Source organism: Phaseolus vulgaris, chromosome 2 (assembly GCF_051622355.1).
Source record: "Phaseolus vulgaris cultivar YP4 chromosome 2, ASM5162235v1, whole genome shotgun sequence".
NCBI lineage: Eukaryota > Viridiplantae > Streptophyta > Magnoliopsida > Fabales > Fabaceae > Phaseolus > Phaseolus vulgaris.
In genome coordinates, this window is record NC_143499.1 from 24,448,141 (window position 1) to 24,474,784 (window position 26,644).

The 26,644-nt window shown below is 43.1% G+C and overlaps 1 protein-coding gene across 2 annotated transcripts; it reads left to right on the plus strand.

The window, feature by feature from the left end:
• On the plus strand, positions 1–24,567 carry LOC137811015 (butanoate--CoA ligase AAE1). 2 transcript variants are annotated; one of them, XM_068612562.1, is made up of 2 exons: positions 1–233; positions 22,929–24,567. In XM_068612562.1, exons 1-2 carry the CDS (start codon positions 27–29, stop codon positions 24,363–24,365), a joined length of 1,644 nt encoding a protein of 547 aa, XP_068468663.1. In that variant the 5' UTR covers positions 1–26; the 3' UTR covers positions 24,366–24,567. The 2 variants fall into 2 exon arrangements, with proteins under 2 accessions (XP_068468663.1, XP_090154525.1); XM_090298399.1 differs by lacking the exon at positions 1–233 and adding an exon at positions 19,199–20,812.
• The last annotated feature ends 2,077 nt before the right edge of the window (positions 24,568–26,644 follow it).

Consider the following 26,644-nt stretch of genomic DNA (forward strand, 5'->3'; position numbering starts at 1 on the left):
AAATAATTTTAGAATCATTTTACACGATGAGTGAAGAAGAGTTGGTTGAGTGCTCCAGAAAGACCATGCCATTGTCACCTATCAATTTCTTGGAACAAGCTTCCACTGTCTATGGTGACAACATCTCTATCATCTTCAATGATAATGTCAGATTTTCATGGAGACAAACCCATCAGAGATGCCTCAAACTTGCTTCTGCTTTGCTTAACTTAGGACTTTCTCACAAAGATAATGTAAGTTTATTCACCTTCCAATCTCTCTATCTCTCTATACATTTTTTCTCTGCATTTTCTGAGATTCAGAAAAAAGATAATGCCTTCAAAACTTCTCTCCCTCCTGCTTTCATCAATATTTCTTGTATGCCTACATGAATACTTCATGTGTATGCATAACAAATTGCATGTATGTTGTTTTTGTATGGAGTAGGAAGATGTCTTCTCCTTTAATTTTGCTCTTGGAATCTTGAATCTTATCACATATAACATATAAGATGTTTAATTACTTGAAAAAATTATCTAGTATAAATTAGTATTTAAAATTAGAGCAGAAAATAGGTTGAAAAAATGTATCTAGTAACATTCACTAAAGGTGATCAACAAGAACACAATTCATATGGAATATATATTATCATAGTTCTTTAGATTAACCTTATTTAATCTTAACAATATGAACTAATTAGAATATTAATTGAACTTTAATCACTATTTAGACCTATTGGTATTTTAGGTTTACGATGTAGTCTCAACCTCAATATAATCTTGACAAGTCATTAATTTCGATCATCTACAATCCTTGAGAGCCTAATTTATTAAAAATGTTTATGATATGCTGGTGATCTTGGTCGTCTAGATTACATATTATAAATTTAAAAATGTGAATTCTTATCCTAACTAGATTCACATGTTTTCAATTTGTTAATTATATATATAGTAATATATATCCAAAACATCCTAATTTCAATTTGTCTTCATTTTTCTTGTAACATTATTTTTCCATACCCTAATTGTACGCCAATCAAGAACATTGCAATGTGGAAAGTCAATGGTCTAGTCTTATATATATAATGCTTGAAAAATATCCTATTTTTTAAGCCATTTTTTAGTGTTGCTAGGTAGTTAGAAAAATATCTGAAATATTTTCGTATATAGTTAAGTGCTGAAATTAATTAACCCAACAAATAAAAATAAAAATAAATCTTACTAATTGTTACACCATAAAGTTTTATAATGCTGAGAATTGTGTTAGACTTTCAAAACTACTCTGTTTAATTATTTGAGTAAAAAACTCATCATATTTTATGTTAAATATTTTAATATATCTAGAATATTATATTAAAAAAGAATAAACTTAATTTATATAATATTATTGGAGTGACCTTATAGTTAGTAGTATATTGACTTGACCACGTGGTACATACATGGTATGGTTGTTAGGGTATCATGAAAATTCTGTGTCCATATGATAAAGTCACCTCTCAGGTACACCTTTTTCTGGAGGAAAAAGTCACTCATTCTTTTTTTCTATTTTAATTCACCAAATCAACTTCACATTTTAGATATTCTCACTTTCTTTTATCGTTTTCATACTTATTCCTACTTCAAATCCATATCACATATAACAACTATTTTTACAAACCTATTACACAAAAATTATAATTCCAAACAAAAACTCTTAAAGTTTAAATTTGAGTTATTTAGACTACAAAGACCAAAATAATAATATTTAAATTTGACAGAAGAAACTACCTAAACCCAAATTTAAAATATCAGAAACTATTTATTATATTTTTTTTTTACAAATATTACTTGATATAATAACACCCAAACTTAGGCACACAAATTAAATTTGAAACAAACTTGTATTGGTATAGTCGGATGATACCGTAAGTTGGTAAGAAACCCTAACCATCTAAACGCTCACCCATGATAAGAAAAATCGCATGATAACACGTGGTCGACCGACCCATGACGACGAATCATGGGTTGACCAAGTCAACATGGCTAACTCATAATTAAGGATGGTTTAGTTCAACCCTAAACACGAACCAACCTCCTAATCCGACCCATCAACGAAGGCTCATTAAGGTAATATAAATAACGCAGATTTCAAGAATCAGGTACGTCATTATCTACAGTACCGACACCCTTACTGACTTGATCGTCGAAGTGCCTTCTGCAGGTACCAGCCAAGCCTGTGCTACCAAACGACCGAGAGGAGGAAGGAGAAGGAGAAGCAGAAAGCAGAGTGCTGGAACGACCGACCGAGTGAAGGAGCAAAGCAATCGTTCTCTGGGCCCCAACATCCGTTTGAGAACAATTGGCGCCCACCGTGGGGCCCAAGAGAGTCGGCGTGAGAAACGTTAGTAGATGGTATCAACCCGAAGTATGACAAGCGAAAGGATGTTGGAAACAGATCAGGCAGCAATGTTGATGACTTAGCTGAAGGAGTTGGCTGAAATGAAGAGGACGCACGAGGAGACCACCAAAAGGAACGAGGACGAGATTAAGAGCCTCAGGAAGGAGAATCAGGAGATGAAGAAGCTTGTGGAGGGAGGACCGTTTGTAGATCCGACCAACCAGGTCGGTAGGTCTTTTGCCACCACTGGTCCTTACCTTGGAAATGGGTGGTGAATACCACCCCAACAAGTTGCTGAACACGACCAGAACTGCTATCACTGGTTGTCGCCACCCTTTCACTGACTTTGTCATGCAAGCTCCCCTGCTGGACAAGTGGAAAGGGTTCAACAGGGATCATTACGATGGGACGACTGACCTAAACGAGCACATGGATGTGTATACCACAAACATGCATATACCAGGTCAATTATGTTGCCATCCGACCAAGGATGCCTCATATCACGTTCACCGAAGAAGACTTCAAGGGTGTCGACCCCTCTCAAGACGACCCGATGGTGATATCGGTCAACATTGACAACTTCACCATCATGAAGACCCTTATAGACCAGGGGAGTTCGGTCGACATCCTCTATTGGAAGACCGTTAAGGCCATGAGGATACCAATATAAGAAATGACACCCTACGTTGATCACATGGTCGGCTTCTTCAGAGAGCGAGTGGGCACGAAGGGGTATATCGAGCTATACACCACCTTCGGCCTGAAAAAGGAGACCAAAACCCTGAAGATTAGGTATTTGGTTATTGACGCCAATACCTCGTACAACATTCTGCTCGGGCGATCGTCTCTCAACAAGCTTGGAGCGATCGTGTCCACCCCACATCTCGCGATGAAGTTCCCATCTCTGTCGGGAGATATCTTGACCATCCATGTGGACCAGAAGGTCGCAAGGGAATGCTACACAGAGAGCCTGAGAGTGGAACCCACTTGTCAGAAGGCGTTAGGTAGTCGGCCACCCAGGAGTAAGATGCCTGGACGAAGGAAGTCCCCCTGAAGAGGAGGACGGCCAATAGAGCACATGGTCGCCATGATTGACCTCGACCCTCGAGAGGTGGAACCGAGGTTCAAAGCCAAGGACGAGTTGTGTCATGTCCCGCTTATCGACAAAGAACGTTATACGAGTATCGGCACGACAATGGCAGTTGTTGATGCCGAACTTGCCGAACTCATAAACCAAGCTTTAAAGAAGAACTTCGATCTTTTCACTTGGATAGCCGCAAAGGTACCAGGTGTCAACCCTGAAGTCATCACCCATAGGCTATCGATGTACAAAGAAGTGCACCCGGTCGTGCAAAAGAAGAGAAATCACAGAGAAGAGAATAGGCTCGTGGCCCAAGTGGAAGCTAAGAAGCTTCTAACAACCGAGTTCATCCGAGAGGCTCGGTATACCACTTGGTTGGCCAATGTGGTCACGGTCACCAAGTTCAACGGCAAGTGGCGAATGTGTGTTGACTACAAAGACCTGAACAAAGCATGCTCGAAGGACTCCTATCCCCTGCCCAACATCAACCAGCTGGTTGATGGGGCAGCCAGACACAAAGTATTAAGCTTCTTGGACGCTTACTCTGGTTACAACCAGATAAGCATGCACCCCAGGGACAAGGAGAAGACGACATTCACGACCGATGGCGCAAATTACTTCTATGAAGTAATGTCGTTCGGCCTAAAGAATGCAGGAGCAACTGATGGATACAATCTTCAAAGGGATGATCGGCAAGAGCGTGGAGGTCTACGTGGACGACATAGTCATCAAGTATGACTCGTGTGACCAGCACATCAAAGACCTGCAAGAAGTCTTTAACGCTTTGAGAAGGACCACCATGCGCCTCAACCTCGAGAAATGTGTGTCTGGGGTTGAGGGGGGCAAGTTCCTAGGTTTTATGCTAACCCATCGGGGAATCGAGGCCAATCCCGATAAGTGCAAAGCAATAACTGAGATGAGAAGCCCGAAAAATCTGAAAGAGGTGCAACAACTGCTCGGCCAATTAACAACACTATCCAGATTTGTTCCTCGGCTTGCCGAGCAAATCAGAACGATGGCACATATGCTCCGAAAAACAACAAAGTTTAGTTGGAACGAAACCTATGAAGACATTTTCAACCAGCTAAAGGAATTTCTTTCATCACCAGCCATCATTCAAAAGCCAAGGCAGGATTAGCTGATCGAGGTGTACCTGCAAGTACTGGAAGAAGTGGTCAGTGCGACCTTGGTACAAGAGGTCAACAAAGAAGAACGACCAGTGTACTTTGTGAGTCACACGCTCCACGCGGCCGAGACAAGGTACCAGATGATAGAGAGTGGCACTAGCATTGGTTCTGACCGCAAGGCGGACGCGACCATACTTTCAAAACCATGCCATAACGGTAAAAACCAACTACCCATATATGAAATATTGTATAATCCCGATCTTGCAGGACGAATGATAGGGTGGTCAGTCGAGCTATCAGAGTTTGACATCCGATACGAATCGAGAGGCGCCATCAAGTCCCAGTGCTTGGCAGACTTCTCGACAGAGTTAACGCCACAACAAGACGTCTCGACCGAGTGGACGTTGTACGTGGATGGATCATCCAATAAGACTGTCTGCGACGTTGGGGTCATTCTGGAAGGACCAGGTGACCTTCTGATTGAAAAAACATTGTAGTTCTTCTTCAAGACGACAAATAATCAGGCCGAGAACGAAGCCATCTTGGTCAGCCTAAACCTTGCCCAAGACCTCGGAGCTCGCGAGGTGATATGCAAAAGTGACTTCCAACTCGTTGTTGGGCAGATCAAAGGTGAATTCGAAGTAAAGGAGCCCCTCCTCCAGAGATACTACCATATGGTCGGCAATTCAATTGCCAAATTCGATAAAGTCACTATCAAACACATACGCCGGCAGGACAACGAACAGGCAGACACATTATCTCGCCTCACATCCAAAAAGAAACAAAGCCACCATCGGTCTGTCGTTCAGATTCATCTAAAGCAGCCGAGCGTGGGTGATGCCGAATGTTTGGCCATTACGGAAACCGATACTTGGATGGGTCCAATCATCTAATACTTAGAGCATGGAACGTGCAATTCGGGTGATGAGAAAGCAATCAGACTGTAGTGTGCCCGATACATGATGATCGGTCAGGATCTATATGAGAGAGGCTATTCAACACCGCTCCTAAAATGCATCACCAAAGAGCAAGCACAATACGTGCTACAAGAGATTCACGACGGAGCGTGTGGCAACCACTATGGAGAACCAATGATGGCGGCCAAGGTCATCTGAGCAGGGTACTATTGGCTGACCGTTCAGGGAGATTGTGCAGAGTACGTGAAGACTGCTCGAAGTGCCAAGAGTGTGGTCCCCTGCGTCATTCGAAGCCGGAGGAGCTCCACAACATGACGTCGCCCTGGCCGTTTGTCGTATAGGGGATGGACATCATCGACCCTTTCTCACCCGACAAAGGTCAGACGAAACACCTATTGGTCGTAGTGGAGTACTTCACGAAGTGGATAGAGCTTGAGCCTCTCGCTTCTATATCGGTCAAAACTGTCCAGAGTTTTGTTTGGAAGAACTTCGTGTGTTGGTTTAGAGTGTCGCACACGATCATATCTGACAACGGACGACAATTCATCGATTGAGGGTTTGAGACTTTTTAGGATGATCTTGGCATCAAATCTGTGACCAGCTCAGTCGAACATCCTCAGACGAACGGTCAAGCCAAAGGCGCTAACAAAGTCCTCTTAAACGAGTTGAAGAAGAGACTTGGCACAGCGTAGGGAAGATGGATGGAAGAACTGTTAGAAGTCTTGTGGGCGTATCGGTGCACACCTCAGACGACGACACAAGAGACGCTGTATAGCCTCACATATGACACTGAAGCTATGATCCCGATAGAAGTGGGTGAGCTGTCCATCAGACGACAACTCTTTGATTTATCTCTAAATCAAGAAAGCCTGGCGGTCGGGCTTGACCTCATCAACGAACTCCACGACAAGAGCAAAATCCACGAGGTCGCATGCAAACTGCTGGCGGCAAGAAGGTACAACACGAAGGTTCGACCGAGAAGCTTTCACAAAGGAGACCTTTTCTGGAGGATGCGCAGCGATGCCAGGAAGACGAACGACAAGTTCTCATCAAATTGAGAAGGTCCATTCCGAATCCGTGAAGTAGGTGAAGGGGGGGCTTACCACCTAGAGTGGCTATCAGGCAAGGTTGTACTGAGGACGTGGAATGCCACACACCTCAAATTTTATTTTAGTTGAATGATGAATAAAATCTACACACTCTTTCCTCGCTCGGCAACGCACTTCAGTCGGAGAGGTTTTAACGAGGCATTTCTATCAAGCAATATGCAAATTTTAAAATCAACCTAAAAGACACGATTCAGCCAGGATGAAGCCCTAACCGGCATACCCTCCCGACACCTAAACACAAGTGTCGGCCAGGATGAAGCCTTAACCGACATACCCTCTCGACACTCCAACCACACGGTTCGACCATGATGAAGCCCTCACTGACATACCTTCTTGATACCTAAACGCAAGTGTCAGCTAGGATGAAGCCTTAACCGGCATACCCTCTGGCACTCCAACCACATGGTTCGACAAGGATGAAGCCTTAATTGACATACCCTCCCGCTACCCAAAACGCAAGTGTCAGCCTGGATGAGACATACCCTTTCGACACTTCATCTACACGGTTCGGTCAGGATGAAGCCTCAAAAGGCATACCCTCTCGATTATCATACAAGCACATCGATCAATCCCGATAACGCTAAACGCCACACCGATCGCACAAGTCAACTCGTCAAAACACTCATCATCTTATTAGATGTCATCAACCGAGCGACTATTCGATTCACATCGCCACACCGACCGATAAGAATAACTTAAGCAAAAGTCATTGTTTGATCCAGTTTTAGTTATTCAATTCACATCGCAACACCGACCGATAAGGATAACTTGAATATATTTTTAGAAACAACTGATTGCATTGATATTAAACTAAAGAGGAGGCCACACCCTGGCCTCAAGGGAATAAAATGAGCGGTTGCATCCCGACTGAGGGAAACGAAAACTAAAAACCTAAGCTACGGTCTTCAGCATCCTCGCTCAAAGGCGGTCTACAATCTTTGGACGTCATTCTTCATCCGGGCATTCTCAGCTACCCTATCGGCCTCAAGCCGCTCCAACTCGGCTATCCGAGCCACGGTCAGCTCCGGAATGGCAGCCTGATCGCACAGCTTCTTCTCATAAGCTGTGTTAGCATCAACAACTTTCTTCATTCTGCTCGACGCCTCGAGGAGCTCATGCTCCAAACGAGAAATCTCCTCCACGTGCCGACCGCGGGCACATGCTCCAAGGCGGGTAAACACCTGACCTCGACAAACCATTTTTATGCCATCTTCGAGCAGGTCGTCCTTGGGCACCGCCCAGATTACTTCTTCAGTACTGGGGGGCAGATTCACACTTACCCCCCCAGAAAAACTCAAGTCACCCCTTAACACCAAGAGGGGTGACTGCTGGACGGCCCCCACCGGCATGGTGATCGTTGTTGGGATGGACCGATCCTCTTCCCCAGCCGGTGTGGAGTCAAGGTTGATGGTGGCTCGGCTTGGAAGGGGGACGGGCATCTCGCCGGGAGAGCGGTATGTCCGTGCGATGTTTCCACCGTCTCATGCTCTCGTATTCCCGAACGACTCTTTTTCTCCTTGACGCGGTCCTTAAAAGCCTTCAACATATCGACCACCTAGAGGACTTCTCTTTTCACGATCGGTGCAACGAAAAACACAAAGCGTTAGTTAAAATTTTGACGAACAACCGAAAGTCTAAGATGTTAACATACCCTCAAAAGCCGCCTCTCGATCAGACTCGGTGTACAAAGCCATCAACGACCGTGCAGGGAGTTTTGTAGGAAGATCTCCTGCTCACCAGCACTTGGGTTGACCGAACGAGGCCAATCCTTATTCTTTGTAGGCTTCCCATTCGAAGACATAGAAAACCTAGGTTAACTGACGACATAAAAAAAGTGCGGCATACCCGCGGGCTCCACGAACACTTTAAAGAATATTTCTTTAAAGTTTTTGTACGAGGCCGTGAAGGCTTTAAACAAAACATTGCCCGACCGAATGACTAGAAAATTCCAACTAACAGGGTCAGACGGGTGAGATGTGTAGAAATGCAAAAAACAAGAAGAAGAAGGGTGCACACCAAAAATTTGACATATCAGGCGGAAGGCCTGCATGGACGCCCATGTGTTCGGGTGCAATTGACTCGAAGCAACCTTGAGCGCCTGAAGGACGTCCACCGTGAACGTGTCTAAAGGAAGCGACACATGTAAATCAGAAAAAAAAAAAGCAGGTGTACATGAAGAAGAAAGAGGGTTCGGTGGATGATCGTTCCCTGTACACACGGTCAGTGAACGAACAAGGACCGAAAGATAAGAGAGATTCCTTGGCAGAGGCTCCAAAACGGGAACCCTCCTAAAAAAATCGAAGACAGAGACGTCCATTAGAAAGACAGATGTGATCCCAAATACTTTGGGATCAATCCAGCTAGGGTCCTCATGAGGGCACGACCGCTCGGAGGTGCTTGACCGGTCAGACGCACTGCTCGGGTCATCACCCCTCACTTCTTCCCCTTCAGGGAAAATAGTTTGAATTGCCCCGACCGAGAGGATTAGGGTAGAAGAGGAAGCGGACGAGGAAGACAAAGATGACGAACACGAAGGGGGTTTGGGGAGAGGAGAGGGAGCGACCAAATAAGAAGAAGTGGGACGAGATAGGGACAACATCAATAACCTTGGAAGGACGACAAAAGCAGCACAAATGGATGAAAGTCGTTCGGGACTCGGAGCAAGATTCAAGGAAGGAAGCGTAAGATGCCATTGTTGAGAGCCCCTATTTATAGCCCGAGGGAGTCTCGAAAGTCGAAATGTCGCAACATCCTCAATCGTTGGATCTACTTGATCCAATGGCCCACGTCATTTGGCGCCCAAAACCCCCCTCATAAATGCATGTCACGTCATCCGTTCAGGCGTCGCTTTCCATCACGTCACCCATCATTACGTCACCGAACGCCACTCAATTATTAGACTCTTCGGCTTCATCAACCCTCGAGCCTGGGAGGCAAGTGTACCTGTATAACTAGACGATACCATGAGTTGGTCAGAAACCCTAAACCATCTGAACGCTCACCCACGATAAGAAAGACCGCGTGATAACACGTGGCCGACTGACCCATGACGGCAGATCATGGGTTGACCAAGTCAGCAGGGCTAACTCATAATTAAGGGTTGTTTAATGCAACCCTAAACACGAACCAACCTCCTAATCCGGTCCACCAACGAAGGCCCATTAAGGTGATATAAATAATGCATATTCCAAGAATCAGGTACGTCATTGTCTTAAGTACTCTAACAACCGAGTGTCGACACCCTTACTAACTTGATCGTTGGAGTGCCTTCTGCAAGTACCATCCGAGCCTGTTCTACCATACGACCGAGAGAAGGAAGGAGAAGCAGAAAACAGAATGATGGAACGACCGACCAAGTGGAGGAGCAAAGTAATCATTCTCTAGATCCCCACATCCGTTCGAAAATAAAACTTAACCAATGCGGTATACACTAAAATTACTATTAAAATATAAACGAGTTTGAAAAAAAATTGTTCCTCTCCTTTAAACGATGTAATAAACCATCAATTTTATTTTAAAGGATAATATTGTCTACTAAGAGGTGCCGTGGTCCTTACTATATAAAAGTTATATAAATAATGTTTCAACCCTAAAAAATTATACTATGTAATCTCTTAAATTTAATTATTTAAAATTGATACTGACATACATCGAGGAACTAAAATGATAAATATTTAATAGTAAGAAGATTGTTTATATAATTTTATTATTTTTAGAGACTATCTAATAGAAAGAAAAATAATTTTCCATTGATGAAAATTGAAGGTTATTTTTTGTTAAACAAGTGTGTAAAAGAATTCATATTTTGTTACAAGAGTATAAATTTTTTATTTTATATTGTATTACCTTATTTCTGACATCCAAGTTACTTTCCCTAATGATTATATCATAAAATAATATATATATATATATATATAATTTACATGTTTATAATATTATACTACAAAATAATATTCTTTTATAAGAACTTTGAAATATATTATAAGATAATTTTTTTTTCTATTTTCTATACTAACTCCTAGGTTTTTAGTGTTGAGATTCATCATCACCTATAATCTCTACTCTCATATATAATTATTACAAATTTTTACAAACAAACACAAAACAAGGAAATAGTGTAAGTTAATATTATTATTATTTTTTAATTTTCAAAATAACTTTATAATCAATAATTATTAGAGAATTTTCTCATATCTCTTAATTTACATTATAACATATTATTTAACAATCAAGTTTTAATTCTCTATTTTCATATCACATTTACCATTCCTGTCATAAATTCACTAACATACAACAACATATACTTGACTATACTTCTGGAAGACTCATACATTAAAATTATACTAAGAGATGTACACTTGTCATATCACTAAGTTGTCCTCACAACAAATACTCAAATTAGGAAGTTCATCTTTATATCATATGTATTTCTTATTATCTACGTGATACAATTTCCTTTCACACCACATGATGGATCATAGAAATCTCCTTCAACTCTTAACAACTGAACACCTTCATCTATGTGTTTCATTATATTAGAAGAGTCGTGATAATCTATTTCACAAAGTCCCAAAATCAATACACCATTGTACCGACCAGTCCTCGGGCGTCGTTGACCACTAGTAATGATGGGGCCACATAAGCTGGGTCCCACAAGCGGCGTGGGCCAGTGTCTCGCAAGGCACGTGATCAGGCGACGATCACTAGGATGTACTGATGTATCCTCGGTAGTATAGTGAGGACGATGAGAGATCAGACATCGGTGACTCAAACAGTAGAACTGGGCCATTAAAGGTGGACCCCAGACCACACACCAGTTATCAGTTAGGGAGAAGCCTAGGTTACAAGGGTCTATGCGTGTGGTGTGGATGACGCGTTCAGACATAACACAAGTAAAGAGCCACTGGAAAAGATACGACATGTGAGGGTCACGTTCCAGGGGTGAGCTGCACGCATGGCACGTGAACAGCTAGGGCGCTTCCAGGATGGGTGACCCCAGAGATCAGGTGCACGAGGAGACATCCAGGTGGTCATCCCGTCAGAGGTTGCACTCTAGTTAGGGAACCTCACGCGCTAGGTTGCCCTAAGAGTGGGTAACAGTGACGCGAGACCCACCCCCTCAGAAAGCCTATTTTGGGAAGCGAAAACAGTGGAAACCCTAGGCTATATAAAGGGAAGTAACAAACTTAGTAAGGTACGCTATTCATTTTACGTCGCTTAACACACACAGTTACACAGAGCTTTACGCTTAAGAGTTTTGGTGTTTCCTAGCCCTAAGATTGACTTGAGCGTCGGAGTGCAAACGACCTCTAGGGCGCCCTCTGTCTTTGTGATTTCAGGTGTTTGATCGAGAGAGAGGCACGTACGAAGGCAACCGAGTCAACTGGCAAAACCATTTGTCGCCCACCATGGGACACGATCTAAAACACTATCCCACCAGCAAGAACCAGAAAGATCAAGAAGATGAGAAATACGAGGCAAGGATCTGTTGCACCAAACGGGGGCGAAAGCCTCACCCTACAACAGATTATGGAAATGATGCAGGCCCTCCAAGAAGAAGTGGTTGCATCAAGAACGGATCAAGAACGCATCCAGGCTGATTTGGTTGCGTCGCGGGCAATAAACGAAGAACTGCACCGATCGAATGAGGAGTTGCATAGGGATTTGCAAAACTAGGCAAGGGAACGTGAGGTGGAGGATCAAGAATCTGCGACACCACCCAAGGAGTTCCCGATGCCGTTCTCACAAGATATCATGGATGTCGTGATACCAGCCACGTTTCTAGGGCCCAAAGATACCATCTCACGATTTTTCATACGCAGATGATGCTGGTTAGGGGCTCTGACGCGGTGAGATGAAAGTTGTTCATGAGCACGCTGGTGAAAACAACGTTGGATTGGTTCATCACCTCCCTGATGGCCACGTGACGTCGTTCCCACAACTCACTAAGTTGTTCAGAGCATAGTACATTGCGAATCGGGCTCCTCCACCTATCTCTTATGATCTCTTTGACATAAGACAATATGAGGGAGAGTCCTTGAAGGAGTTTCTTCATCGTTTCGGAGCATAGGTGGTGATGTTGAACACCAAGGATGAAACGATGATGGTGCACATGTTCAGAAAGGGCATTGTGCCAGGGCCTTTCAGTGAATCACTCATCAGAAACCGCCCCAAAACTTTCACCGAGATAAGGTGTCGTGTAGTGGCTCATATCGCGGTGGAAGGGGAAGTTAACGAGAAGCACACGTGTGTGGTTTCCACGCGCCCGCGTGCATCAGGTCGACCTCAACCCCTAAGGGTGCACGAGGCAACGACATAGAAGAAGGACCCCGTGAAGCAGTAGCCCTACAAACCAAGAAAGGCCCAAACCAGGGGGCGTGCAAGGGAGAATGTGCCACCAAGGCACGACTTCATGGTAGAGTTAAAGGACCTCATCGCTATCGCCAACATAGCGGAGAGGCTGAAGATACCCCCCAAGACCGACAAGAAGCTTGGGCCTAACAAGAACGCCTGGTGTGAGTTCCCCCAATCGTTCGGCCACCCCATACGCAATTGTTTGGCACTGGGACACCAACTAGATGAGTTGGTGAAGAACGGCTTCCTGAGGGATTACTTGCAGGAAAAGCAAGGTGTCGAGGACGTGGCGGTGACAAGGGGTGACCAGGGGCATGAAATCCCCATGCATGGTTGAAATTCACACCATTGCGGGAGGTTTTTCAGGAGGAGGTTGCACCGCTTCTCAGCGGAAGAAGTATGCACGGGCGGTGATGTCGGTAGAAGCACAAAGGGCAGACGATGCCTTTGGCGTTGACCTTGTCTTCACCAAAGCCGACCTATAAGATGTCGTTCCCCACGACAATGATCCGATGATCATCTCAGTAGTAACCGCTGGGAGGAAGGTGCACCATGTACTGGTGGAGCAAGGAAGCTCGACAGACGTGATGTTATGGACGACTTTCAACAAGCTCCAGCTGTCCCCTGACATGTTAAGGACTTATACAGACTGCCAGTACAGTTTCGCGAGAGACCAGGTGGAGATGCGTGGGCACTAAGAACTGAGGTCCACCTTCACGGATGGTACTACGTCCCGTACGGAGAACATCAAGTACCTCATCGTCAATGCCCCCTTCGCTTATAACATGCTGCTAGGTAGACCTACACTGAATAGGTTGGGGGCGGTACCGTCGACAAGACACATGAATAAGAAGCTACCTGACTTGGCGGGAAAGGCTATTACCATCAAGTCAGATCAAAAGGAGGCCAAGAGGTATTATGAGAACAGCCACAAAACGAAGAGAGGGGTATTCATGGTCACTACGCTGCACCGCACTCAGAAGAGGTCGCCCAGCCCGAGATCAATCATGCAAAAATCGCCCGGGAGAGGCGACCGAAGCCGGTCAGCGATGTGAGGGAAAGATAGATTGGAGGAAAGGTCTCCAAGCTTAGGAGCGCTCTCGACCAAACGACACAGGATCAGATTGCCAAGCTGAATCCCGAGAAGTGCGTGTTCGCAATGGAAGCAGGGAAGTTTCTGGGTTTCTTGCTCACCAAACGTGGGATAGAAGCAAACCCAGAAAAGCGCGCGACAATTGTGGTGATGAGAAGCCCAAGTTCAGTGAGGGAGGTACAGCAGTTGACAGGGCGCATGATCGCCCTGTCCAGATTCGTATCAGCTGAAGGAGACAAGGGTCACCCTTCCCAAGAGTGTAAAAAGGCGTTCCTCATATTGAAGGAGTACCTAGCCAACCCTTCAGTCCTGTGCAAACCACAACCAAGCACATTGTTTCGCCTGTATTTTGCAGTGACTGACTGGGCGATCAGTTCAGTCCTTGTTCAGGAAGAAGATCAGGTTCAAAAACCCATATACTTCGTGAGCAAAGTATTGCACGGGCCTGAGGTAAGATACCAGGCGCTGGAAAATGCGGCCCTGGCGGTCCCATATCAACTACACAACAAGCTCTCCCCCAAGTGGACTAGTCCTTTCAGAGTGAAAAAGGCTCTTGGGAATGGAGCATACAGGCTTGACACGCTGGAGGGAGGCTCGATTCCTCGTGCATGGGATGCTGTCAACCTCAAAGTGTATTTCAGTTAAACAATAACATTGTACATTGTCTTAGGGGACGCTCTTTTTCCCTTATAAAGGTTTTTTAATGAGGTCACCCAATAAATTTTGATTGAAATATTTTCTCGAATTTTGTACAATGTAGTTAAGAACTTGTTTCCTTTGCGTTAGAGGTCTCGAGAGCGAAATGGTAGGTTCATAGAGAACACCTCCCCCCTCAAGTGAGAAAGTCAAGGTTGAACGAAATAGTTCACCAATTAAATCCTCCTCGCCCTTAAGCGAAGCTGAGGTCAGTTAAGAACTCGTTTCCCTTGCGTTAGAGGTCTCGAGAGCGGAAAGGTAGGTTCGTAGAGAACACCTCCCCCCTCGAGTGAGAACACCAAGGTCGAACGAAATAGTTCACAAGTTAAATCCTCCTCGCCCTTGAGCGAAGCTAAGGTTAGTTAAGAACTTGTTTCCCTTGCGTTAGAGGTCTCGAGAGTAGAAAGGTAGGTTTGTAGATAACACCTCCCCCCTCGAGTGAGAACGCCAAGGTCGAACGAAATAGTTCACCAGTTAAATCCTCCTCGCCCTTGAGCGAAGCTGAGGTTAGTTAAGAATTTGTTTCCCTTGCGTTAGAGGTCTCGAGCGCGGAAAGGTAGGTTCGTAGAGAGCACCTCCCCCCTCGAGTGAGAACGCCAAGGTCGAACGAAATAGTTAACCAGTTAAATCCTCCTCGCCCTTGAGCAAAGCTCAGGTCAGTTAAGAACTTGTTTCCTTAAAGTTAGAGGTCTCGAGAGCGGAAAGGTAGGTTCGTAGAGAACACCTCCCCCTTCGAGTGAGAACACTAAGGTCGAACGAAATAGTTCACCAGTTAAATCCTCCTCGTCCTTGAGCGAGAATGAGGTCAGTTGTGCACCGTTCGCTTGGGTTAGAAGCCTCGAGTGTGGAAAGGGTAGGTTCGTAGAGAACACCTCCCCCTCGAGCGAGAACACCAAAAACAAACGAAACAGTGAACCAAACAGCTCCTCTTCCGCCTTCGAGCGGAGACGAGGTCAGTTATAAGTTGTCCCTTGGGTTAGAAGTCTCAACAAGAGTGGGAAAGGTAGGTTCGCAGAGAACACCTCCCTCCCCTGAGTGAGAACACCAAGGCTGAACAACCCAATTCACAGTTAAACCCTCCTTGGGCTTTATACAGCAAGGGTGGGGTTAGCACAGGTTAGTAGGCAAACCCCCTACCTAACGGAGTATACGGTAGGGTGGGGCGGGGAAGCGCGCTACCTAAAGCTCGAGTGTCGTCAAAAGCACTAGTAGAAGCATCGTGACACGAGGCACAACAGTTAATAGTTGAGCAAGATAGAAGAGCCATTTTCAGACAAATCAAGACAAAGGAAGTTACAGTAGCCAAGAGTCTGAGGCATCCAAACAAGTAAGTTACAAGTGAATAATAGAAATTGTTCGTTTGGTAACCAAATACAAGCTAAGAGGGAAGAGCCCTTGGAATGATCTGTCTATCTACAACATAGTTCAATGCTGCGAAGGGTGAGGCGTCCATCTCGGGGTGCGTGCAGGCAACCTGAGCAAGGGCGTCCTCGAACCCGCGTCATATGCATCAACATTGTCCTCGGTTAGCTCAGCCTCAGCTTTTTTGAATTTCTCGGCTTGTTGAAGGAGCTCGGCCTCTACACGACCCAACTGAACTTCTTGATTGGTGGACCTTTCTTCAAGCCTCGCCATCTTGGCCTTAGTTGCCTCAGCCGCCTCTTCCAACTCGATGGCCTGGGTTCACAGGGGCTGGATCTTGGCCTCCAGCTCGACAACCTCTTGACTCTTGTCATGAAGCCGTTTGGAGAGGTCATTTTCAGTTTGGCGGAGGCTGGTCAACTCCTCCTTCAGGGTAGTCTCGCAGGTGGTGAACGCACAGGCCAGCAGGATCATTTCCTCCTTAGCTTTGGCCTCTACTAGTGCCACATGTTCCGTAACCCTCACCTCAGTCTTGGTTATGAGGGTGTTGGATTGAGCAAGGAGAGCACCAAAGTTGAGAACCAGTCTTTCCCTTGTCGTGACCTCATCCGAGTCCTCTGTCACCCCTATTTGGAAGCCTTTGAGGGCATGTTGAAGGACAGCGGGCAGTTCGGGGGCGGATGGGGTTGCAGGGACGCTCTCACCACCACCTTCAAGTGCAAGGAGGCCAGGGGGCGAGGAAGCATTTGGCGGTTGGCCTCAGAGCGATGCAGGGCTACCAGCAGTGGAGGACTGGAAGGTCGTCGCCGTCATTGGCCTACGCCTCTTGAAGACCGGCCCCTCTGTGAAGTTCTCATCAGATTTGATCTCCACTACCGCTTTGTCTTCCTCACGGGGAGGCGGAGCTGGTGATGCTTGAGCGGCAACGAGAGGGACCGCGACAATAGGGTTGCAAGGAGTGGGGGAGGGCGCAGCAGTAGAGACAAGGGCGTGAGGAGCAGAGGTGCCCACAGCCCCAGACACCCCTTAGCGGCAAGTAAGGGAGTCAACCAGCTTGGCCTGTTTCTCCTCATTCAGCACCATACCTATGCCCAAAATTCATAATATAAGAGATTAGAAATAAATCCAGAACACGGGGGTAAACATACGAATATGAAGAGGCAGAATGTACAAGCATAATAGTATGGTAACATGCATAACCAAGCAAGACAGGGTGAAGACGATACCAATGTAGCCCTTGAGGGCCTCTGCATCATACTCATGCTTGATCAGTTGAACAGTGTTGAACACTGCTCCCAAACTAGCAAAGACCTGGCAGAACTCACGATCATGAGGAGTTAGTTCCTCAACAGTCCTAGGTTTCTTGAACTCTAACTTTCTCACCCAATAGAGTGGTAAGCCACCCAGGAGGGTGCAGTCGTGGTCGGTGCAACACACTCTGAAGAACTTCCCTTTGAAGCCCTTATACGGTTGTTGGAACAGCGTGAGGAGAACTCTTCCTACCACGCCATTGAAACTCACCCAGAGATTCTTCCCCGGACTCTTAGCCTCGAAAAAATGGAGGAAGACATCCACTGAGTGAGGATGCCCAAAGTTATTGCTCAAAATTGAGAAGGCCCTCACGAAGGCCCAACTGTTGGGATGCAGCTAGGCGGGGGCCACGTTGATTTCTGTCAACAATGCCCTCTCAAAGCCAGTAAGAGGGAGATGCAGCTTAATCCGTTTGAAGACGGTTTGGTACAGGAAAAAGTAGGGCTCTCCATCGTTGGTTTGTTCGTCGGAGCACACGGGTTCGCCCTTAGCGCAGGGTCAAACGAAAACGTATGCGTCACTCTCACGCCCGAAGACACGCCCTACACAGTCAAGCTCTCCGTCCCTGTGTTTCCTCACATCCTCGCTAGAGGTGAGGGTAGAGGTCTCGGCTGTTAGAATATATGGCCTTAAACGAGAGGGGGGTGAATTGTTTAAGAAAGATTTTAGTAAACTTTTAAGCTTAGAATGAAAAATACTCCAAGAAAACCTTGATTAAGAATTCAGTTTTTCAAAACATAAAGCAAAAGCACAATAATGGAAAAACAATCGGTTGTTTTACCGAAACAATCGGTTGTTTTACCGAAACAATCGGTTGTTTTACCGAAACAATCGGTTGTTTTACCGAAACAATCGGTTGTTTATACCAGTTATTAATTGACAAAACTGAATTTAAAGAGATAGGGATAGAGAGCTTGTACACAGTTGTTTATACTGGTTCACTCCAAATCCAGAGCTACATCCAGTCTTCTCAGAACCCTGAGGATACTCCACTAAGCAATCACCACTTGATCACTTACACCACAACCAAGAGAATGACCTTAAACACCTCAAGAAACACACTCTTCTTGGCCAACACTAAGATTGTTGATCTTGAACACCTCAAGAACACACAGCCAATCTCAGCAAACACAGAAACGAATTGTTCAATAAAGTACAAGGATTACACTTGTTACAGAAGATAAATCAATACAAGCAGAATCCTATTCCAACACTTTGATTAACCATAAACTCTTAGCAATCTCAGCACTTTGAAAAACTCTCTTGAAAGACTTTGTCAAAGATTCTTAATTGTCAAATCTGTCTTTTTGAATTTTTTTAAAGATGTAGTTTGTTATCAAATCTTAACAAACTCTTAAATTGCATTAAAAGATTGGTCAAAGCATTTAATGACTGGAGCGTAAGCAGTTAAAACATTTAAAGCTCAGTCAAAGAAAACAGTTTTTCTGTTATGGTCCCAAAACAAGCAATCGGTTGTTTCCTCGAATCAATCGGTTGTTTTGGTACTTAACAGTTCAACCATTCAAAACAGTTTTCAATCTTTTTCTCAAAACACCTAAGTATAAACAATCGGTTGTTTCGACAAAACAATCGGTTGTTTTAACTTAGTTTGAAAACATTTTACTTTCACAAAGATTGAGAATGCTAATGCTTTAGATTTAATCATAGGGTGGATTACAACATATAAACTACCCCAGAACAAAGCGTAAACCAGCACAGTAACATCAAGCATAGCAGAGGCTTCAACATCCTTCAAAGGATTTGGATCCTTCAAAACTTGAACACCACTTGGTTCAACATCGGCGAGAAGCTCCGCAGAGGCCCAGGGGTACAAGGCTTTGTAATTTACTTGGGGTGGAGGGTTGGATGTCATTTTCGTTCGAGCCATGTCTAAGAAAGCTAGAAAAACAAGAAAAAGAGGGAAACGAAGGTTCAGAAAGGGACTATGGCGTAACTCAACGAAAACTCAGAAAAACCCCGCACTCGAAGAAAACCCAGGAAAACAAAGGTACGGAGAAAAAACAGGGAAAGCTTAAAATGCAAGGAATCTAAACAGTCTCAGGCAGCTATCAAGCATCAAAGTCGATAAATAAGGGCGATCGATGGGTAAAGTTCGTACCTTTTGATCGAAACAGGATGAAAGTTCTGGACTTTGTAGAGGGAAACGCGAGAGCGCTCGAGGAAGAAGACGAAGCGATCAAAGGTGTTTCTGAGAATAGTGGAACAGTGATTGGGAGGGCGCGTTTTCGAATACTTAACGTAAACTAAGAAGCGCAAACGACGTTAAGCCTTGGTCGTTGATCAAAACACGTTTGCACAGATTAAAACGCGCACTGAGAGGCGTCACTTCGGCACACTGTTCACGCCCTGTCACACAGAGCCACGTAGGTCGTAAGGGGCATGGACTTAGTCTCTTCACTGAACAAGTTACAACTCGAGACTAAGGGGCTTGTGTACTGACCAGTCCTCGGGCGTCGTTGACCACTAGTAATGATGGGTCCACGTAAGTTGGGTCCCACGAGCGCCGTGGACCAGTGTCTCTCAAGGCACTTGAACCAAGGTGCCAAGGAAGTGGTCAGGCGATGATCACCAGGATGTACTGATGTGTCCTCGGTAGTATAGTGAGGACGATGAGAGATCGGACATCGATGACTCAAACAGTAAAACTGGGCCATAAAAGGTGGACCCCAGACCAGGCACCAGTTATCAGTTAGGGAGAAGCCTAGGTCACGAGGGTCCATGCGTGTGGTGTGGATGACGCGTTCAGACGTAACACAAGTAAAGAGCCACTGGAAAAGATACGACATGTGAGGGTCACGTTCCAGGGGTGAGCTGCATGTGTGGCACGTGAACAGCTAGGGCGCTCCCAGGACTGGTGACCCCAGGGATCAGGTGCACGAGGAGGCATCCAGGTGGTCCTCCTGTCAAAGGTTGTACTCCAGTTAGGGAACCCCAAGCGCTAGGTTGCCTTATGAGTGGGTAACAGCGGCGTGGGGCCTACCCCCTCAGAAAGCCTATTTTGGGAAGCGGAAACAATGGAAACCCTAGGCTATATAAAGGGAAGTAACAAACTTAGTAAGGTACGTTATTCATTTTACACCGCTTAACGCACACAGTTACTCAGAGCTTTACGTTTAAGAGTTTTGGTGTTTCCTAACCCTAAGATTGACTTGAGCGTCGGAGTGCAAACGGCCTCTAGGGCGCCCTCTATCTTTGTGATTTCAGGTGTTTGATCGAGAGAAAGGCACGTACGAAGGCAACCGAGTCAACCGGCAGGAACATAGAAATCTCCTTCAATTCTTAACAAATGAACACCTTCATCTATGTGTTTCACTGTATTAGGAGAGTCGTGATCATCTATTTCACAAAGTCCCAAAATCAATACACCACCTAAACATCTCAACACGGTATGTTCTTTCCTAAAAATATTATGTCTCAATCACACTGCAACATGATTCATAATTCATATCACACATCATACAATTCTTGTAAATCAATATTCAATTTACATGTATAAATAAACATTCACTTTTAAGTCAACTAAAATCATTACAAAATAACCAAACAAACAAAAATTAGAAGTGTTTTCATTAACTTGGGCAAAAATAAACCCGAGACAAGACTTCATTTCCAATACTATTTTTACTTGAGCGAAAATTCCTTCACTTAAGAGAAAATAGAATTGAAAAAAGAGACAATTTCTACTCCATTTTTACTTTAGCAAAAATGAATTTGAGAGCAAGGTAAGTTTTTTGTTATATTTTTTCTTGAGCAAAATTTTATTGTTTGAGCAAAAATATAAAAAATTTAAGTAACATAACTAACTTAATTTCAAGTCTTCACCCAAAATCAATACCTCAATTTGTACTTTATATAACCTACAAAATCAATATGATACCACCTTATTCATATTATGAATTGTACTCTCATTGAACTCATATGCAAGCATATTTTTAAACATGATTACCTAAATTCAAACTCAAGCAATCAATTTTCATTATTATTTAAACTTCAAACAATTCATAACACCACTCAACACATTCAAGAACCTTTTCAACATCTAAACCAACATTTAGATATCAAACTATCAAAATGTAATATCTCAACACATTTAAAAGATATAGATTCAAACAATTTTCATCAAATTACACAGCTACAAGAGAAATTTAGAAGTTGTAACTACATCCTCTAGCCTATGGTACTATTGAAAAGTTAAATCTAGCTTCCTTTACCTTATTAGATGAGTGAATACCCAAAAGAGCTCCAACACCTAAAGACATAGAGATGACCTAACATGCATCACAAATTCCTGATCAACGATATAAACACATCATTAGGACCCTGAAATCCCAGGGTCAAATACCTCACATATAAGGCGTGTGTGGATAAAAGGAAACATAACCAAAATTGAACTTATTCTAATAAACAATCTTATTGGGCAGTTTTATTCTATTCACTACCAGGAGTCTAAATGTGGTCTTCGATAATCAATTTGATAAATGATGGGGTTAGAAATCTATAGAGAATGCATAAGAGAAAAAAAAAAATTCTAATAAGATGATAATTATTTTAAAAATAAAAATTAAATAATTGATTTTTCTATTTATATAAATTTTTTATTTTAAGAATAAAATATGCATATATGATTTTAGTTATATCATTTATACTAAAAAAAAGTTATTTTCTAGTTTCTTACATCTCAAATTCCACTATGTCATCTTTATGTTAATAGTCTTTTAAGTTTTAACAATAATAATTAATAGTCATATTTAGTATAATATCTTGAGATTGTTATTGTTATTTTCACTAATTTTTGTTTATATTATACTTCCCAATAATTTTATTCTTTTAACAATTACACACTATAACATATTGCTAGTTTGAAAAGGTACACTTGCATTAATTTACAAATTTTTATATAATTAAAAATATTTTTTCTAAAGCTTATATTTAAGGTAATTTTTAATTGGTTGTTAGTATTAGGAGAGTTAAGCTTAAAGTGAGAAAAATGAGATTGAAACCCGTTATTGATTATTTGTACAATATTTATATACTAATAAATACAAGACAGATAAACTATTATAACAAGCTAAATATGTTCTGTTTAGTATTAAAGGGGTTATTATATCCTAATAGTTAGTGTAAATTTACACTGATGTATTAAAATTAAACCCTTATCTAAATTTTTACATTTTCAAACAATAGTGAAGTGCGATAATGGTTTCCACACCTTTAAAAAATAATAACTGAAAAAAAATTATTGATAAAAAAAGCAGAACTGCATTAAACATATTAAAATAAAGTACAGCTTCTCTAGAAGATTACACTCACTTAATTAATCGTTCTTTGGGAACTCAGTGATCTAATTAAATGTATACGATTATTGGTTCATTTTGTACTTGAATTTGTACTTGTTTTAGTTTAAATATATTTTCACCAATGTTCATGAAACTAACCATTTATGTTTTATACCAAAGGTGTTAAGCCCATGAGACTTTGATTTTCTTTGATAAATATAAGCAGGTTGCAGCTTTGGCACCAAATATTCCAGCACTGTACGAGCTTCATTTTGGTGTTCCTATGGCAGGGGGTGTTCTTTCTGCGCTGAATACCCAATTGGATGTGACAGCATTGGCTCTGATATTGGAACAATTAGAGCCATGCAAAATCATGTTTGTGGACTACCAGTTCATTGATTCTGCTCTCAAAGCATGTGAAATTCTATACCAGAGGAAATGCAAGCCACCCCATATTGTCCTAATACCACGTTATGATCTAGAACCATCTTTCTCAGTGAAGGATATCTCCCCAGGTACCTTAAACTACAATGAACTTCTTGCAACTGGACAAAAGGATTTTGAGACTTTGAAACCAAGCAATGAATGCAATCCCATATCAGTGAACTACACCTCAGGCACCACAGGGACCCTTCCTAAAGGGGTTGTGTATAGTCATAAAGGTGCTTATCTTAATTCACTTGCAGCAATTGCTCGTTTTGAGATGAAACAAATGGCAGTGTTCCTATGGACAGTTGACATGTTTCGTTGCAATGGATGGTGCTTTCCTTGGGTCATGCCTGCTATTGGTGGCACCAATATTTGCCTAAGGAATGTCTCAGCAAAAAGCATATTTGATGCAATTCACCGTTACAAGGTAACTCATTTTTGTGGCGCACCTACCCTTTTGGACATGATTGCAAATACATCACCCTGTGACCAGAGGCCTCTTCCTCATAGGGTGAAAGCCACAGTTGCTGGTGTGCTACCACCTATCCATGTTCTTAACAAGGTGTCACAACTGGGATTTGATGTGAACATAGGATATGGTATGACAGAGACTTATGGTCCTTTCATTGTTAGACCATGGAACCCCACTTCAGACAGTGAACATACAAAGTTGAATTATGGTATGTCAGGGTTTATGCAAAACGTTGATGTGAAGGATCCAAAGACTAATGAAAGTACACCTTGTGATGGGAAAACCATAGGTGAAATTGTGTTCAAAGGGGATGCATTGATGGTGGGGTACCTTAAGAATCCGGAAGCAACTAAAGAGGCTATTAGGGATGGATGGTATATGACTGGGGACCTTGGGGTTAGACAACCAAATGGTTCCATAACAATGAAGGATAGAAGAAAGGATATTATGTACTGTAAGGGAGAGGCTGTGAGCTCACTAGAGGTGGAAGCAGTGTTGTTGAATCATCCAAAGGTTTTGAAAGCTGCTGTTGTGGGGAGATGTGATGAATACTTGTTGGAATCACCATTTGCAATTGTCAAATTGAGGGAGGGATGTAGTGCCACTGTTGAAGAAGTCATCAAGTTCTGTGAAGATCATTTGGCTAGTCATATGGTTCCAAGGAGTGTGGTATTTGGAGATTTACCTGTTAATTCAACTGGGAAGGTTCAGAAATTTCGAATCAGGGAGAAGATCAAAAGCGAGAATGGTGTTACTCAATGATAGGATGTGCTTTGTATGATTACAAATAAAGTGTTGAGTGAAAATTGACAAATGTAATAATCTATTAATTTTGATCACATTTGTTGCTTTCTTCCAGATACATTATTTATTACTAAGAAGGTTTAGTAGCTTGTGAATTGTTGTAAGTTCTATGTTCAATTCTTACACAGAATTAAAAAAAAAAAACATGTTCTGATTCTAATTTTAAGAAAAAGGGTTACACAATTCTCTGTTCAATAACTTAAAAGTATGCGATTTTAGCATGATGTATATGAATTTGAAACCTCAAAACTTATCCAAAAACTATTGATAATTTCTAAGTGAGAAATTTTGCAATGTGTTTTAGAGAAGAATATTTTTTTTCTATGAATTTGACATTAGAATCTCACTGTGAGAGTTAAGTGTCATGTCTCACAATTGACTTGAACGAAAATATGTAATTTCTTATCCATATTCTTACTAGCTGAAAATTCTCAAGCTTGCTATTTTTTTTTATATTTATCGATTTCAGTGGGAGCACATACACTATCCAACTAATTTCCTCACTATGTTTCAAAACAACATGAGATTCATTCCTTATACAGAAAACGCGCACTTCAAAGATTAAGCATGAGCATTAAAAAATGTAAGCATGAGTATGGTTTCTAAATTGAGCATCATAAACTACCTCAGCAAACAACAGAAATGATTGAATGAACATTTCAATATAAAAGATACAATGACATCAAATTGGTCCGTCCATGTGACATTTTTGCCATCAATTTGGTTAAGAAACTGATGGTGTTCATTATTAGGGTGGTTTTCAAAATCCTAGATCCAATCCAAATCTAAATAAAATTCATATTTATTTTAATTGGATCAAATATATTTAAATTTTTTAAAATTCATTTAAAGTGAATTAAATCTAGATTAAATTCACTTCGTTAATTATATTAAATCCATTTTGTCAATTACATTAAATCAATTTTGATATGGACACAAACCAACTTGGCTCGAACTGAGCCTAAGCCGACTCAACCTGGACGCGGATCAACTCGGCTCTACATCAGCCCAGACCCGGACGGCTCGACATCGGCTCGAGTCCGAACGACTTGACATCGACCCGAGACCGAACGACTCGACACCGGCCCGGGCCCGCTCAGCTCCACATTGGTCGGGGCCCTCTCAACTCGACATCAGCCCAGGCCCCCTTGGCTCGACATTCTTCTGGGTCCGCTCGACTCGACATCGGCCCGGGCCCACTCAGCTCCACATCAGCCCGGGCCCGGACGACTCGAAATAAGTTCGGGCCCGAACGACTCAACATTGGCTCGGGCCCGCTCGACTCGACATCGGCCCAAGCCCGAACGACTCGACATCAGCCTGGGCCTGAACGACTCGATATCGGCCCGACCCGAAGGACTCGACATCAGCCCGGGCCCGAAGGACTCGACATCAGCCCGGGCCCGTAGGACTCGACATCGGCCCGGGCCCAAGTCCGAACGACTCAACATTGGCTCGGGCCTGCTTGGCTCGAGATCGGCCCGGGAGACTCGACATCGATCTGGGCCCGGATGACTCGACATCAGGTCGGGCTTGCCCGGCTCGACTTTGGCCCGGGCCTGCTCGACTCGACATGGGCCTGAGACTGCTTGGCTTGACATGGGCTCGGACCCACTCGGCTCAACATAGGCACGGGCCCGCTCGTCTTGAAAGACTCGGGTCGACTCAATATCGGCCACTCAACTCGACTTGGCCCTGGGTTGACTCGGCTTGACTTTGGTCTAAAATGACTTGGCTCGACTTTGGTCCATACCAACTCGATTCGATTTGGGCCCGGACGACTCAGCTCGACGTGGACTTGGGCCAACTTTGTTCAACCTAGGCTCGAATTGTCTTGGCTCAACCTGGATCGGGCCAAGTCAAAATCCAACCCAAAATGCAATTTGGATAATTCAAAAATGTATCCAATCTATATCTAATCCATATCTAATTAAATGGATTGGATTTAGAATCCAAAAATATGGATTTAGATTTGAGATAAATCCATTTAAATGGATTAAAACTAATATGGATTTGGATAATTATGGATTGGATTTTGTAATTTGGATTTTTGCTCACCCTTATTCATTATCATTGACGAACCAATTTGAGAGGACTAACATATTGAAGTTTTGTACTACAAGTGAGAGTGGTAAACTAAAATCCTCATGAGACCTTGTTACACCAACCAAATAAAATAGCTCCCGACTAAAATCAATCCATCAATCTCTTAACCTAATAAAAAGCCGAAATAATTA

Excerpts from the sequence above, each read along its gene's own strand:
- LOC137811015 (XM_068612562.1), top strand. The coding sequence starts at position 27 with ATGAGTGAAGAAGAGTTGGTTGAGTGCTCCAGAAAGACCATGCCATTG. Across the intron at positions 234-22,928 it reads GACTTTCTCACAAAGATAAT|GTTGCAGCTTTGGCACCAAA; the intron begins GTAAGTTTATTC and ends AAATATAAGCAG.